Below are 16,933 nucleotides of genomic sequence, written 5' to 3'. Positions count from 1 at the left end.
ATGTGAACCCCCTCCCTCTGAATTGTTATAAATTTGAGATTAAGGGGCTCTCAGGCAAAAGTATGGGAGCTGGGATAACAATTCTTTATTAGGGAAGAAAATAAAGGATAAAATAAACAATGCAGTAGTACAAAACAACACTGACAGAGTCAGAACCCAGCCTGACACCCTGTGGGTCAGGGTGTTGGTGGCAGTCCCATTGGAAATGTGGTTGCAGCCCTCCTGCAGTGTCAGGGGTGGTTCTGTTGGAGCAGGGGGATCTGTAGAGAAGGATCTATTCTTCCTCTGGAGATCCAGTGGAAGGAGAGGCAGCTGCTGTTCCTCTGGGCAATCCCGTGGAGAAAGCCGTGCTGGTGTCTCACAAACCTCTGGATTATATCTGGGTAGCAATGCTTGGCTCCTCCCTCTGGGCTCACATCTCCCAATGGGATGTTCTAGTTCTTATCAGCCATGCAATGACATTCAATAGTCTGTTATCAGCAATGTCCCCTCCCGAGGGAGGATTGGTTGTGGAAGAGATAAGGAAAACTGCCCACTCAACAGAAGACAGCTGCCATACAGATGGCAAATAGAACACAATTTGCCTGGCAATCCAAGACAATGCCCTTCCCAGCTCCATTCCCTTCCCTGAACACAGAAAATGCCTCATTGGATTTGACCCTAGCAGGAGGTTACCTGCTGCTGTGCTCACACATTTTGGGAGTGGTGGCACAGGAACTTCTCGTTGGACGTTTGCCACCAGCACGAGCTGCAGGCTGAGCGTGTGGGCCATGGTGGAACTGCAGGAGCAGGGGGTGCAGGGCAGTGCCTGCAGGTGGGTCTGGACATGCTCAGATTTTGGGAATTAGACACCAGGCAGGTGCTGTGCCCTTTGTGGGACAGGGAAGAAACACCAGGCAGGGTCAGTGGGCAGTCCAGTGTGGAAGATGGCTGTTGCAAGTGAAAACATGAGACATTATATAAATATTTCCCAGTGCTGGAGTATTGCTATGGCAACGTAAGCTTTCCGAATTGGTAATAGGCTCCTTTTTTCAAAGGGGGATTAGTGCTGCACATGGTAAATAGCCTTAATGTAATATTAAAAAGCAACCTCGATTCAACCTTATATAACTTTCATTTCAATACAAAATGCATGTCAGAGTGGGGAAGATGGGATTAAAAGTTAATGGGGTGTTGTTTACAGACTCCTTAGTACAGAGAGGACCTGGGCTTTGTGAGAAGTGTCCCTGTTTGAAGCTGGATTAATAGCAAACACCCCTGTGCCTTGGTGAGTCCTCTGTGCTGTGGCCAGGGCAGAGGTGAGGAGGTGCCTGGGTGTGAATATATTTATATATGGATGTGCAATGTGTGCATCTCTGGGTGTGTGTGTGGAACATTTACATATCCCCATGCTTCTGTGGCTGCACACTGGCACAAGCACTCAGGGTGGGGGAAGGATGGGGAATTCCTGTGACAAATATTTCCATTATTCCCTTGTAATTGTCCATGCCTGTAGTTGTTTGTCTATGAAAAATCAGGCAGGCTCATTCCCATTTAATGGCCAAGTTCAAAGCAGTGGTGATAGGAACATATTTGCTCTCATTTATGTCAAAGCTTTGACTGACTCTGCTCAAAATCTCTCTAAGGAGGAAGCTGAGCTTGAATTTTGAGATGCCACAGTATATCCAGCCCATTAGGTAATGAAGTTCTTCATCTTGTGTGTAAGCTTGGCTAAATCAGAGCCTTAAAATAGGGATGGCATAATCCTGTACCAAAGGGTGGCCTGCAAGGTGATCTCTGAGGGTAGTGTGTCAGTGGGAGCAGAGTTGCTTTAAAAATCAAACAGGCCCTCATTGCAATTAGCCCTGTCATGCCTCACAAAGAAAATATCCCCCAGTGTGTGAGTGTGGTGCATTTTCTCTGGGAAAACATCCTGCTTGTCTCTGTGTGCCAGAGTCAGCCCACGTTTAGGTGACTCTAGAACTGGCAATTGTGTTAAGTCCAGTGGCTGTGAGTGCAGGGAAGCAATTATTTGGCCCAGAAAATTAAAATATATAACTTTAAATTTGGGCTCAGAGCTGCCTAGCTCATGAGAAAAGCAGGGTGGGAATGTTAAAACAAATAAAACCCATTTATCTTCTACAAGTGAAGCACTGGAGCTGTGCAGTTTGATATAGAAACAGTCTTGAGTGAAGATGCAGAAGTCTTTTTGGAGAAATTTATTTGTTTTTTGGGTTTTGTTTTTTTTTTTTAATCCCATGTGGACACAGGCATGAACACCCCGTGGCAGGGGTTGGGAATGGGATGAGCTTTGAGGTCCCTCCCACCCCAAACCATTCTGTGATTCTGTGATAATGTTAAACCCAGAATTGCTTTGGAAACTGTTTCAGTGAAGGGGGAAGAATTTCTGCATTTTACTCTGTTCTCTGTGTGTTGTGCTGTCTAGAATTGATTACTTTGCCTTTTTCCCCTATAGCCTGGCATCCATCATTTTAATCAATGAGTGCAAAATATTTATTTCATAAAATCCCTGAAACCTTTGGGTTGGCAGGGACCCTGAGGATCATTTAATTCCAACCCCCTGCCATGGGCAGGGACACCTTCCACTATCCCAGGTTGCTCCAAGTCCTGTTCAACCTGGCCTGGGACACTGCCAGGGATCCAGGGGCAGCCACAGCTGCTCTGGGCAATGCCAGGGCCTGCCCACCCTGCCAGGGAACAATTCCTAATTCCCAATATCCCATCCATCTCTGCCCTCTGGCAGTGGGAGCCATTCCCTGTGTCCTGTCCCTCCATGCCTTGTCCCCAGTCCCTCTCCAGCTCTCCTGGAGCCCCTTTAGGCCTCTGAGTTCTCCCTGGAGCCTTCTCGTGTCCAGGTGAGCACCCCCAGCTCTCCCAGCTGATGAAGCTTTCAAACAGCTCCTGTGTTTCCAGTGCTGACTCCTTTGCTAGTACAGACAAGTCATGCTTTGGGGTTGTTTTATTTCTTTTGCTGCTGTGGTGTTGGTGGGAACAGAGGAACTGGTCTGGCTTGACAGGAACTGAATAGGGCTGAGCACCCCTCCGTGCCATCCCCCAAACAAAGCAGGAGTGTGAGGAACACTTCCGTGAGTGAAGTTTGGCCTGGAAAATGCTGGCCTGATTGCCTTTTTTTCTATCCCAGTCGATAACTTTTTCCTATGGAGAGCTGAAGTTTTGGCTTTTTCCAGAGCTTGGAATTGCTTCCATCAGCTCAGTTTTAATCATCTGACCCAGTGCGGGAGGAGAAGGCGATGACTGCCTGAACATGTGATCCTTTCCCCAGAGTGTCCCAGTCCTTGCTTTTGTAGACTTTGTGTTTTGGCCTTCACATAAAAGTGCCGGATTCCCCAAGATGGTGCAAGGTGGAGAGAGCCAGGAAATGAGCGAAACAATATTTGTGGAAGGGCTCTATAATGGACACAGAGCTTGGCACAGGGGAGGAGTGGGAGAAAGCACAGGCATGGAGAGAGAGATGGAAGAAGGGGGAATAATGGCTTTAAACTGAAACAAAGTTTAGATTGGGTATTAGGAAGAAATTAGTGATGAGGCACGAGGCTTGGAGCAAACTGCTGTAGTGGGAGATGTCCCTGCTCACAGCAGAGAGTTGGAATGGGCTGAGCTTTGTGCTCCCTCCCAACCCAAAGCGTTCTGGGCAATTCTGTGAAAACCCTGACATGTTTGGGGAAAATAAGCCAAGCCTTCTGAAGGCTTCACTGCACAGAGCAGGGCAGGCTGTTTCTTTCAGCTCTGCAGATTGCCCAGGCCTGGCTCCAGAAGGCACCGAGGGAGAGGCCGGAGGCTGGAGGCACCGGCGGCTGCTCCTCTCTCCAGTAGCCACTCACCTTCAGCCAGGTGGGTTTTCCACTCCTCCATGCATTCACCAGATGTGGGACGATATTTATGGCCTTCACATCTGCCTTCCTGAGCAAAACCAAGGATGGAGTAAGGGGGTGAGACGGTGGAAAGCCTCTCCGCAGGTCCCGCTGCGAGCTTTGCCTGACCTTTGCTCGCGGAGGAACAGGCAGGGAATTTTTTCCTTTGTGAGTCACTCATTCCCAGCCAAGATCAGCTGGAAGTTACCAAAAGCTTTTCCGTTTGCCCTTCTGGTCAAGGGCTGGATGGAGGAGGCGCAGGATGGGCGCTTTGGCAGGGCCAGAGGCGCCTCACAGGGAGGGAAGGACGTCGTGGGGAATGTGCTTCATCTGCTGTGTCCCAGCTTGGAGCAGGGCTCTTCCCAGCTCCCGCTGTTTTACAGCCACAGCCACAGGAAACTTCTCAGGGATGCTGATGCCTGTCAGTGGTGGGCTGAGCCTCCCAGTTGAGCCTCCCAGCTCCTCGTGGGCCTGAAATCCTCACCTGTGGCTGTGCAATCCCATTCCCAGTTTTCCCACCCTCTGAGAAAGACTGTGTGCATCCATAGCACAGACAGTGCATCCAGCACAGACAGGATGGGCAGGGAAGCAGCAGCAGGGAAAGGAGCTTTGTGAGGATGTTTGCTGTGCAGTGATCCTGAAATTCTGTCAAGGGAAAAACCTTGACAGAATGAATTCCTACGTTGAGTGAGGGATAGTGACACATCCGAGGGATCAGCCTCTTGTTCAGAGACACGGGGTGAAACTCCTGGGCCATTCCTTTGGTTTCAGGGAGTGAAAATCTTGCAGGAAATCTTCCAGACATATTTTGCCGTGTTGTAAAGAAATGTAATTCTTTCCCAAAGATGTCTAGACTTGATAGCTGTCACGCTGATGCTGAGGGGAGAAACTGCTCCTTGCTTTCATGTGGAGCCACTGCCCATGGAATGGCAGGTTTGCCTGCAGGATACCCCTGGAGCTGCTCAAGGCCAGGCTGGATGGGGCTGTGGTGGAAGGTGTCCCTGCCCATGGCAGGGAGTGGAACTGGATAATCTTTAGGGTACCTCCCAGCCCAACCCAACCCAACCCAACCCATTCCAATCACATCGTCCTTTAGGGGGGCTGCTCTCAGCATAGCTCTGCCAGTGCCCAGTGCTTCTCTTTGGTGGCCTCAATCAATCCATGTTGATTCCTGCTCAGCAGGGAAAGCTGGGCATGTGTCAGTTCTGCTGCTAGGACTGGTGTCTGCTGATCTCCTGTGGCACCTTCCCCATGACCCCAGGGACGCTGCCGGCAGCACCATGGCTCCTGCAAAGCACCTGCTTGCCTTGGGCTCTGGAAAGGCCAATTTCCATCCCATCCCTGATATTCCAGCTCCCATTCCTGGGCCTGTCTGCTCTGTGCTGTCTTCCTGCAGCAGTTGCTGTGGAGGGGCTCCCCCTGCTCGTTTTTGTGCCGCTGTTCCGCAGCACGCCTGTCCCTCACAGCCCGCATCCCTTTCAAGAGGAACTTGAAAAGCCCAACGATACCAGGTGTCCGCCTCTGTCTGGATTCTGGGATGACAGGATTATTCATCTTAGGAAGCTGCAGCTGGGTACAGTCAGTGGTAAAAGGCCAGACTGAACATTTTGTGCCTCGTTACTACTCGAGCGCCTTGGAGCTCGCGCTATTTCCAGACAGTTTCCTGTTCTTTCTTGGTGACCTTGCCTTGCTTTTCTGGCACACCGAGCCCACTCCAAAACTTACACCTTAGATCCTGCAAAACTTAACTTCTGATGGAAGCAACCCTGGGGAAAAACTTTTGGAAGATCAGAGTGTTTGCTCCCTTTGAAGGGAGTGGGTGGTGACTTTTCCTCAGCCTCAAAGTCAGGATCTTTTGCGAGAGCAGTGAGGACAAACTTGCACATGGAAGGGTTGGTTCTGTCAACAGATCCATGGAGCAGCTTCTGCCCCATCTCTTGGTTGAAGGAGTCCTGCATCAGACTGGGATAATTCAGGCATCTTCCTGCTATCCAAGCACTGCTGGTGGTGTCAGGAGTGAAGCTGGAATGCTCATCCAGGGAAATTGGTACTGGAAATTGGTAGAAGAAACGTTTCCTTTTGGTTTCTTCTGAGATGGGCCATGGTTGGTTGGCTGGAAGGAACACAATGGGAACTCTGGATTTTTGTGGAGTAAAATATATGTGGGGCTCTATGACTATTTTTTTGGGTCAGTTTAGAGTTTCAGAGTAAATGGCGGCAGAAGAGATATTTTGGCAGTTCCCACACCTGAATGTTCAATTCCAATTTTATCTTAATTTTGAACGTATAAAATAACTGGAAGTAATCAAAGAGAACACAGAGAATCAGGGCAGGAATAAAAAAATACGCCACTAGATGCTGTTGTTATGCCAGGAATATTAGCCTGTTAATGTACACTAGTGCTGATCTGTTCATGTCCAGAAATGTGGAATTTCTGTAATACCCAAAACACCCCAAAACAGTTCACAGAGGATGTAACTGCTCCTTCAAGGACTGAGGTCTCATCTCTTACTTAGCATCAAATATCTAGGGCTCCTCCTTTACAAGATTTTATGTGGTTTTTTGGTTTACAGGGATTGGTTTAAGTCAAGTTTTCTGATTTCCTTATTGCCATCCATGCTGGGATGGGCACTCCCTGCTCCTGATTCTCTCCCCTTCAGCAGTAACCATGAGGCAAACTCAAAGGAGTTTTTCCTCACCTTTAAAGGGGAAAATTGGAGGAGGAGCTGAATGTGCTGGATGCAACAAATGGAGCTGGCTCTTTCTGGGAAGGCTGTTGGATATTCTGCTTCTGGAGGAAGGGAAAAATTAGGCTGGAGTGGGAGTCAGGCAGCAAGAGGCTCACACAAAAGGGCTGAACCTTTCCCAGTGCTGAACTTTTGGAGGTATTCAGAGCTCAGAGGGCTTCCAGCCTTTTGGGAGAGGTAATGGCATGAGAGGGAGACTAGGGTACAAAATCCCATATCCATGTGTAAAGCTGCCAAGGGAAAAACATGGGATCTTGTCACTCAGAGCTGGCGTGAAGGGAACCTTGCCATCATTCTCGGTCCTGGAGACATTTTAGCCTCATAAACCTGAGCACCAGACATTCTCAGTAGGATGTGTCTGACTGAGATCAGTCTCAGGGAGCTGCTGGCTGGGAGGGATCATTTCCCTGCAGAAAATTCCCTGCCCATGGGAATTTCTGGTACGGGTTTAGCTGGCTGTCAGCTGCCCAGTGGCGGGAAGGGGGCACTTGGGATGCGTGTCCCAGAAAAGAGATGAGAGGTGCTCCTTCTCCCAGATCTTTGTGTCTTGGCTGCTGCTGGAAGTCACAATGTTTCCCCCTCCTAGACTCCAGCACAGCTGATTTATTCTGCCCAGTGCTCCAGGAGATATCCCAAACACGCCGCCACGAAGCCAAGAGAGAGCAGATCCTGAAACTGGAGCCACAGCTTGAGACTTCAGTAAACAGGATGGGGGAACATGAGGCACAGAGTCCAGCCAGCATTGGGATCACTGTGAAACAGCCCAACAGAGCAGTGCTCCCAGAAATCCAGCTCCCAGAAATCCCAGCACCTGTGCTTTGCTTCCACCCATAGCCAAGGGTTTTTCGAGAGTTTTCGTTCATCCTCGCCTACAATTTGACTTTGCTTTTAAAGAGCCTGAGCCCAAAGATCGTTTTGAATACCTGATTTAAACCCCCCAAACTGTAGAATTTGGCCAGAACAGGTGGCAGAAGGGCCTTTCCCTGATATCCCCCCCGTGCTGGAGCTGAATTTGGGTGTGGATTGAGATGCAGTTGGGAGCTGGACACAGCAACTTTGCATGCCAGGGAGTATCTGTCAGCCAGAAGTGTTCCAGCTTCTGTTCACCCAGGCTTGTGCTTATCTTCACAATTATTTTGCTCTCCCTTTCACTAATTGCTGCTATTCAAAATGTCTCTTGTAAACACCCAGGAGCCAGTCTGAGCTGGGAGGGCAGGAAGGATCTTTTTGCTTGGTTTCTTGTTTGGCATCTGGAGGAGTGCTTGTGGAAGTCCTAATGCAATGTGTCTCCATGAAATCCATCCTGGTTCTCTCTGGGAAATGGGATCTTGGTGTCAGCACTCCACACTCGCTGGGAGGGCACTGCAAAGACTCAAGAGAATTATTTTAGCTGCATTTCCCTTAAAAAGAGGTTTCTCTGTGACAGTTTCTCTACTGATAAGGTGTCAGTCCCCCTCCCAGGCAGACAAGCTGGAACTCTGAAGACAATTGAGGAGTGTGGTGGCAAAATCCTCTGGATGGCTGAGTCCTCATGGTAGGCTGACGGTTGATAAATACCTGGAAATGCTCTGCATCCTCCCTGTTACCTTTATTAATATTAATTTATGCTAAATGAGCACCAGCAACACTAACTACAGGTACAGTTGAACATTTGTGCAGTTTTCAGAAATAGTGGGAGCAGTGACATTAAACATATGCAGGAATCCCCATAGTTATGAATATTTACAAATATTGATTTTGGCAAGAGCACCTAATTTGGATGTTCTGAGCTCCCTAATGCAGCGTGTGTGTGTGTCTGTCACACAGTGCTCCTCAGATCCAGGGATTTCCCTCTGTGAATCACTTTGTAATGAGATTTCAGTGTTTGGGAAATACAGTTGGGGAATAAACCCCCTGCCCCAGCTGTGTGTGGTGAACACACAGGGTCTGAGTGGGCAGTGCCTGTTCTAATTTGCCTCTGTTGCTTTAAATGAACCAGAAACGGATGTTTTTCCTGACAGCCCAACAATTCCACCCTGTGCATCCCTGAGAGCATTGTCCAAATGCTCCTGCAGCTCTCTCAGCCTGGGGCTGTGCCCATTCCCTGGGCAGCCTGGGCAGTGCCCATCATCCTCTGAGGGTAGGACCTTTTCCTGATCTCCAGCCTAAATTTTTGTCTTCCCATAACATTCCTGGTAAGTGTGGAGAAATAACCCTGAGAAGACACCCGGATGGATTTTCTTTTTTTTGTTTTCCCAGGCTACAGCAGACACCAACAGTGATTTCTTTTCATTCTTCATGGGTACAATCAGAGACGTGGCTTTATTATTTTATTTTTTTAATCTTTTTTTTTCTCAACTTTGAAGCCATTTGAAAAACTATATTAAGAATAGGCTTTGTGGAAACTGGGGTCAGAATGAGCAGAGACAATACATCCCTAATGAAACTTCCCTAAACCATCCAGCGACAAATTGGGCTTTTCATTCCCATTTCACTCCAGATGTCAATGAAAGCACAGCTCCTTCTAAAGCAGCCTAATGTATGTAAACCATCGCAGGAAGCAGAGCCTGCAGAGCCTAGGAGACTGCAGATGGAGAGAAAAGGCTCCTGATTCCATAAAAATAACAAAACCTGTTTTACCATATTGTGCATTAAATATTGTTCATTTGCATACTTTCCATGGCGAGGTTCTCAAAGCCCACCATGTGGTGGACTTGTTGGAAGTCGGGAAAGAGACTCTTTCCCCAAATGGAGATGTGTTAGTAGAAGCTGCTGCTTAATTAGAAAACAAAAATAGCTGCTTTCCTCTATTTTTTTTCCTCCTTTTCTAGTTTTTTTTTTTTTTTTTTTTTCACTGTGGATTTTTAGTTGTTTACATATAATTCAATAGAATTAAGAGGGGAAGCATAGGTGCAGTCATTACAAAATAACTGAATTGCTGGTGTTTTACAACAGCCTGTCTGCTTGGAGCAGGCAGCAGCAAGGATTCCTCCATGGGGAGTTTCCAGCAGATAGCCAGGCAGATTGTAAATACCTCTTAGATTGTGGGGTTTTTTCCATCTTTATATAGAATAGTGTGATTTTATTTGTATTTATTGTGCATCCATGTCTGTAGCATTGGGCAGTGCAAATGTGCAATGTCACAGTGGTCACAGGGGTCTTTGGATGAGGGAAGAGACAAGGATTTGACTCCATATTTCAGAAGGCTTGATTTATTATTTTATGATATATATTACATTAAAACTATACTAAAAGAATAGAAGAAAAGGTTTTCAAAAGGCTGGCTAAGCTAAGAATAGAAAGGGATGAATCAACAAAGGTTTGTGGCTCAGACAGAGAGAGAGCCAGCTGGGCTGTGATTTGCCATTAATTCCAAATATCTACATGAGACTTATCACAGATGCACTTGTTGCATTTTACAGCAGCAGACAATCATTGTTTACATTTTGCCTTGAAGCCTCTCAGCTTCTCAAGAAGAAAAACTCTTAAAGAAGGATTTTTAATGAAAAGATGTCTGCGACAGTGCAATGCCACAAATTAATCAGAGGAGCCTGGAATATCCAGAGCTGGAAGGGGCTCACGAGGATCATCAAGTCCAAGATGATCCTCGTTACAAGACACCCAAAGAATCTCAGCTAAAGGGATTAAAAGGAAAATGTGCTCAAGGAGAAGAAAAACCTTTGGGGTGGGAGTGTCATGTACGCAGGAGCTGGCAGGGTTTGGAGAAGGATGGATTGAGATGTTCTTGGAGAGAGCACATTCCCTGTCTCAACAGCCACGGCTTGGACCCTGCCCACAGCAGGGGCTTGGAACGGGCTGATGATCTTTAGGGTCCTTTCCAACCCAAAGCATTCCACAATTGCTCCGTGCTCCTGATCTGCCCCGGGGCTCTGCGGGAGCCGTGGGTGGTATCCGAGCACAGGCCCCCATTAAGCACGGCCCTGGAGAGGCCGGGCCTTTGGGGCTGCAGCCTGCCAGCTCCGATCAATCCCTTGGTTTATGAGCTGCCAATGTAAAGAGTGCGGGGTGGGCGCCGTGCTCCGGAGGCTCCGGAGGCTGTGCTGGGCTCCGGAGGCTCCAGAGGCTCCACAGGGCCCCGCCATTCCCGGCCTGTGGGGCAGGCCCAGGAGCGGCCCACGCCTCGCTGGGCAGGGTGCAGGCCCAACTACACGGTGAGAGATCATCCTTTGGGCTCTGCTTTTGAAGAAGAAGCGGTTTTTACCTCACAGAGATCCCTTTGCTCCTCTCCCACAGCTGGGATGTGCTGTTTGTACACCTGCTTTGCCACAGCCTGGCAGGACTCAGGGTGTCCCCTCACACAGCGCATCAAACTGCGGCCCTCAGTCCCATGGGAATCCTCCCTCACCCAAACAGGGGGAACTGCCCTGGGAGAATCCCCTCTGCACCCAAACAGGGAGAACTGCCCTGGGAGAATCCCCTCTGCACCCAAACAGGGAGAACTGCCCTGGGAGAATCCCCTCTGCACCCAAACAGGGAGATCTGCCCTGGGAGAATCCCCTCTGCACCCAAACAGGGAGAATTGCCCTGGGAAAATCCCCTCTGCACCCAAACAGGGAGCTCTGGGCTGGGAGAATCCCCCCTCACCCAAATGGGAATCTCTGGGCTGGGAGAATCCCCTCTGCACCCAAACAGGGATGGGGGAATCCTCTCTGCACCCAAACAGGGAGCTCTGCCCTGCAGAATCCCCTCTGCACCCAAATGGGAATCTCTGGGATGGGAGAATCCTCTCTCACCCAAACAGGGAGCTCTGCCCTGTGTGAATCCCCTCTGCACCCAAACAGGGAGAACTGCCCTGGAAAAATCCCCTCTGCAACCAAACAGGGAGCTCTGCCCTGGGGGAATCCTCTCTCTCCCAAAAAGGGAGCTCTGCCCTGTGTGAATCCCCTCTGCTCCCCAAATTTCCCTGGAGGTTGGTGAGGACACTGACACCTCCAAGCTTCTGGGACATGGGGAGCCCAGGGGGGATTTGCACTGGGGCAAGAGCGTTTGGTGCTTCCAGCCTTGATTGTCCCATCTGATGCAAGCTTTGCAAATAATTACCTTAATTAGACATCATGTCTCCTGATTATTCCCATGAATATGGGTGAGTTGAGAGGGCCAGGGAAAATCCTTCCTTGAGAAATTGTTGGGATAATTATTTCTTTGATCTGTTGGAGCAATTATTTTTATCATTAATCATGGAATCTCTGTGTGGCTTGAGTTAGATGGACCATTAAATTCCATCTCGTTCCACCCTCTGCCATGGGCAGGGACACCTTCCACTAACCCAGGTTGCTCCAAGCCCCATCCAGCCTGGCCTGGAACACTTCCAAGGATGGGGCAGCGACAATTTCTACAATTTCTCTGTGCAACAAATAATACTGAGGGTGTCCTAGTGGGGTTTTATTTAAAATCAGGTGATGGAGATGAAAGGAGGCCCGTGCTTGTCCTTCATGCCATGAATGGAGCACTGTTACTGTCACCTGCCTGCAGCATCTGCTTTGGCTCTGGCAAGGCCCATGGTGTTAACCTGCTCCTTTTGCCTGTTCCCTTCTCCGCAGCAGCAGCAGGAGATGCTGGCCATGAAGCATCAGCAGGAGCTGCTGGAGCACCAGAGGAAGTTGGAGCAGCACCGGCAGGAGCAGGAGCTGGAGAAGCAGCACCGAGAGCAGAAACTGCAGCAGCTGAAAAACAAAGAGAAGGGGAAAGAGAGTAAGTGGCCAGAGCACCACTGCTTCGGGTGCTGACAGGCAGATGGGGGCATGGAGGAGCCTCAGAAAGCTGGAGGAACCTCCTTGAGAGCACAGGGAATTGAGGGGAAGAGAGAAATGAATTTCTCTGCTTTATCTTCATTTTTGTCTCACTAAATGCCATTTTAGCATTTTTCAAAAGGAAGCGTATCCTCTCTTCCCTTGATTTAACATTTTTTGAAGTATTTTTGGCAGCATTCCTAATGGAGGCAGAATATTAAGCCCATAAAATACACCAGATGCACGCTGCACTCCTTTTCTCTTTCTGCTGCTCTGAATTTCACTCTTTTTAAGACATAGTTGAGTTCACAGCTCTCCCCTTTTTGAAGCGTTCCCATTCATGAGGGGATTTTTTTTCAGGAGGTTACAGCTTGTGGGTGCCTTCCCCACTCTGTGTCATTATGCACTCGAGGAGATCATTGTGGCCTCACAATGTCCCTTATCAGAGATACTCTGGGCTGCTTGTTTGGGCTTTTTCTGCAAGTCAATGGGGGGAAAAATACCTCCAAACACCAAAATACCAAGTTGTGCCATCAACTCCTCAGGTCTGGTTTCAGATGGGAGAAGTAGTGGAAGGAAGATGGGATGCTGGCTGGGAACTGGGAATAAGATAAAGCTCCAGGAATTTTTTTCAGTAAGATAAAACTGGGGTCTGGGAGACCTTTTTAAGTGCTAGAAAGACCAGAGGTTCAGAATCCCTAAGCATTTCCACTTCCCCCTGCTGCTCCCATCAGCTGTTGCTGTTTGATCCAGGTTTTGCTGGGCCTCTCCTCAAAACCAATACCTGGCCATTCTCATTAATCTGGAAAGAAATTAAAATGCCTGAATCTCTGGAAAATGGAAGCAAAGCATCTTTTGGGTGAAACACAGAGGTGTAGAGGAAAAAAACCCAGAATTTGGGGATGTTAAGTTGAAGATCCTGTTCCCATGACTACAGTTTTATTTTTAAGTTACTTTTTATTTGAGAAGTTCTGTGGTGTAGAATCATTATCACACCTCAGTGCTTAAGGACACTTAAGTTATTTTTCTCACATCACAAAATTTGGCAAAGAGAAGCTAAAATTGTCCTGATCTGAAATATGAAGAGAGTGTGAGAGAGGTGGAGTTTGTTCTGCTTCCTTGTTAATATCTCTGCTCTGGAGCCAGGCTGGGAGAGCTGGGGGTGCTCACCTGGAGAGGAGAAGGCTCCAGGGAGAGCTTAGAGCCTAAAGGGGCTCCAGGAGAGCTGGAGAGGGACTGGGGACAAGGGATGGAGGGACAGGACACAGGGAATGGCTCCCACTGCCAGAGGGCAGGGATGGATGGGATATTGGGAATTAGGAATTGTTCCCTGGCAGGGTGGGCAGGCCCTGGCATTGCCCAGAGCAGCTGTGGCTGCCCCTGGATCCCTGGCAGAGCCCAAGGCCAGGCTGGATGAGGCCTGGAGCACCTTGGGACAGTGGAAGGTGTCCCTGCCCATGGCACAGAGTTGAAATTAGATGATCCTTGGGATTCCTCCCACCCCAAAGCTCCCTGAGGTTCTATGATGTCTTTCAGTTTCCAGTAAAGGAGGTAAACCTTACACTCCAAAAGTATTGAACTTCAAGTCTTTTAAGTAGCAGGTTTATGGCAACGTGACAGAACACAGCCAGGTTTGAGTGTTCTAAGGATGCTAATGGATCAAGGATGACACATTTTGGAGGGAGAAGGCTTTCAAGCATGGATTTGTCACCCCTTCTGCTACTCAGGAATTTATCTGCAGCTCTTCGCTTGAACTTTCCACCAAACTGGTGTTGTGGAGCTGGTGAGAAATGCAGCGCTCCAAAAAAGGGGAATTTTCTCACTTTGGTGTTTGAACCATTTTACAGCTCCAGGCAGAGCCTTGTGGGAATGCTGCAGCTCCTTGCTCTTGGAGAGAGCCCAGGAATTGTTTTCCCAGCATGTCAAACATCACCTCATCATTGACCAGGGTGCAGGACACGAGAATATGGCAGGGTGATCTTTTAGTTCTTGTTCCTAGCAGAGCCAGCAGCTTCCCTGGCCTTTCCCTTTCCTCCCAGCCCAGATATTTTCCATTGGAGCTCCTGCCTCACGCCACGGTGGGGATGAAGCATCATTTTCCACGTGTCCCCTTGCCAAACTTGGGATGCATTGCTCCGTCAGGAGCTCTGCCTGGGAGTCTGGGCTGTCAAGCCGATGATCACTGGGATCCATCATGGCAGGGGAACAGCCTGCTCTCCATTGTGCAGGAAATCATGATTAGGGATTACACAGTTGACATTTTAGCTCTGCAGAATGACCGACTCCCTTTCTTTAAGGTTTTTTTTTTAATGTTAGGTTTTCTAGCTCAAGCCAGAGATCCGCGTGCTTGTAAATGAAGCGAAATGTTACGTCGGTGGTGGTGTGCACAGAGATTGGGAACAAAGAGGTCCCTGTTTACAGGGGTTTTCAAGACAAAACCTACACATGAGCCACTGGGCTCATTCCCCTTCTGCTTTTAGATGTGACATTTAACAACTTGAGGGTGCACAAGACCCCTTTTCTTAAATAACTGTGGTTCAAAGAGAGCTGGGATACCCCGGACAAGTGCTTTATTCTGAGTGTGCTTCTCTGCAAGTGTAATATCCTCTTCTGGTGAAATAAACCCAATTTCATCTGTGTTTTCAAACATAACTTGTGAATCTATGCCAAGCTAAAGGGATAAAAAAGGAGAGCTCCTTACTGGAGGCACTTTGTTCTTCTCTCTTTGAAAGCAAAGTTCTTGTTTTTTGGACTGGAAATGAAAGATTTTATTTGGGATCTATTTTAGAAATTTAAAATGCCTTCAAATACACGAATTGATTTAACAACCTTTTTTAAATGTTTATTTTGTAATTGCAGGTGCAGTGGCAAGCACAGAAGTGAAGATGAAGTTGCAGGAATTTGTGTTGAACAAGAAGAAGGCTCTGGCCCACCGGAATCTCAACCACTGCATATCCAGCGACCCTCGCTTCTGGTACGGGTAAGTGGTGCTGGGCTCTCTGCAGGGCTCAGCCAGTGCCACCTTTGTCCCCAGTTCCGTGAGGGAATGCACCTGATGTGCTTGTGGGATGAGCAAGAGCAGTGGCAGGATCCCTGTGCATTCCCAAAATGCCTTTTCCAGAGGGTTTTCCAGAGGTGTGAGTGGTTTTCGTGTCTGGTGTCACAATGCTCTGTGTGTAGAGAGAGGTCTCTGTGTCATCTGTAATCCACAATTATTCAAACTCACAAGTTCTACAGTCAGAGATCAGCTTTTATAAATCCTACAGCTTTTCACCCAGGATTTGATCCCACCTTCTGTTATAAAACTTGAACTTTAGTCAAATGAGAAATAGTTTTTTATGTTCAGGAGCTGGAATCTGATGATCCTTGTGGGTCCCTTCCAACTCAGGATATTCTATGATTCAGTGAATTCCTGCAGCTCATACTTAAGCCTTGCATTCTAAAACTTTTAACACTTACTGCTATTCTTAAGCTCTCAGACTTGGAAGTTTTGTTTACTTTCTTACTGGAAACACCCAGTGGATCCAATCTGTATTTCTAATTACAACTGCCCCAGCATCTCTGTTTTCAACTGCAGGTCTCCAGTTTCAGTTTCAGAAATCAACTTTTACATTGTACTAAAGACAGAAATTTGATGTGACAGAAATTTGATGTGATAGTAGAAGTTTCTTCTGCTATGATTTTGTCATTGTCTTTATTAAATAAAAAGCCAAAGTGCTTTGGATGTTTGCTTTAGTGACCTCAAAATTCATGAAATTTTGAGTTACAAAAGTAATTTCATTTTGCCATGAAATTAATGTTCAAGCTGAAGTACTGACAGTGTTTTAAGTCTTAAGAAATGAACGTGTGTAGAGGGAGGATGAGGTCATAGCCAGAAGATGTTTCCAAATTCCAGAAACTGAGCTGCAATGAAATTTGAAAGCTATCCCAGCTTTGAGCCAGGACAGAAATGCTGATGTGGAGTTGGCAGAAGAATTTAGATGTTATTGGAGGCAAAGTGAGATTGAGCAGCTTTAATACATCTCTGAAAATCTAATCTGAGACTTGGGGATTTCATTAAAGGTGGTTGAAGACTCTGAGCCTCCATTTCTTTAAGGGATGGTTAAAATAACAGTTAATGCAGGAGTGGTGCAAGGTCAGTTAGAATTCAGGGTGCCCAGAGCAGCTGTGGCTGCCTCTGGATCCCTGGAAGTGTCCCAGGCCAGGCTGGATGGGGCTTGGAGCAACCTGGGATAGTGGAAGGTGTCCCTGCCATGGCAGGGGGAGGAATGAGCTGAGCTGTAAATCCCTTCCCATCCAAACCATCCTGGGATTCCCTGTGATGCAAGGCCAGGGCTGCTGCAGGTTTTTAGCCACGTCGTGTTCGGGGTTTCAGGATGTCGCCTCAGCTGGGGCTGAGAACTTTCTGAGCACCAAAGTGTGGTTTGGGTTTGTTGTGGCACTCAGGCATCCTAACAGCCCTTCCCTGTGATGCTCCAGGGATGCCAACAGGCAGAGACAACACAAACCTTTGCACAAATATTTCAGGTCATGCCATCCCCTCATTTTCCATCTGCTCTGTGGTGGGGTGAGGATTGTTATTCTG

General features: G+C 48.0%; 1 protein-coding gene across 1 annotated transcript in view; it reads left to right on the top strand.

Moving 5' to 3' along the window:
• HDAC4 (histone deacetylase 4) overlaps positions 1-16,933 on the top strand; it is a 178,613-nt gene that overhangs the window by 97,431 nt on the left and 64,249 nt on the right. Inside the window, exons 5-6 of the mRNA XM_059476527.1 lie at positions 12,160-12,310; positions 15,208-15,328. Of these exons, the coding sequence (XP_059332510.1) occupies positions 12,160-12,310; positions 15,208-15,328 (272 nt within the window). The remainder of the gene's footprint in view (positions 1-12,159; positions 12,311-15,207; positions 15,329-16,933) is intronic.

This window comes from Ammospiza nelsoni, chromosome 7, assembly GCF_027579445.1.
Source record: "Ammospiza nelsoni isolate bAmmNel1 chromosome 7, bAmmNel1.pri, whole genome shotgun sequence".
In the NCBI taxonomy this organism is placed as follows: Eukaryota; Metazoa; Chordata; class Aves; order Passeriformes; family Passerellidae; genus Ammospiza; species Ammospiza nelsoni.
The sequence above is the reverse complement of the archived record's forward strand: the minus strand, read 5'-3'. Positions and strand labels throughout refer to the sequence as shown.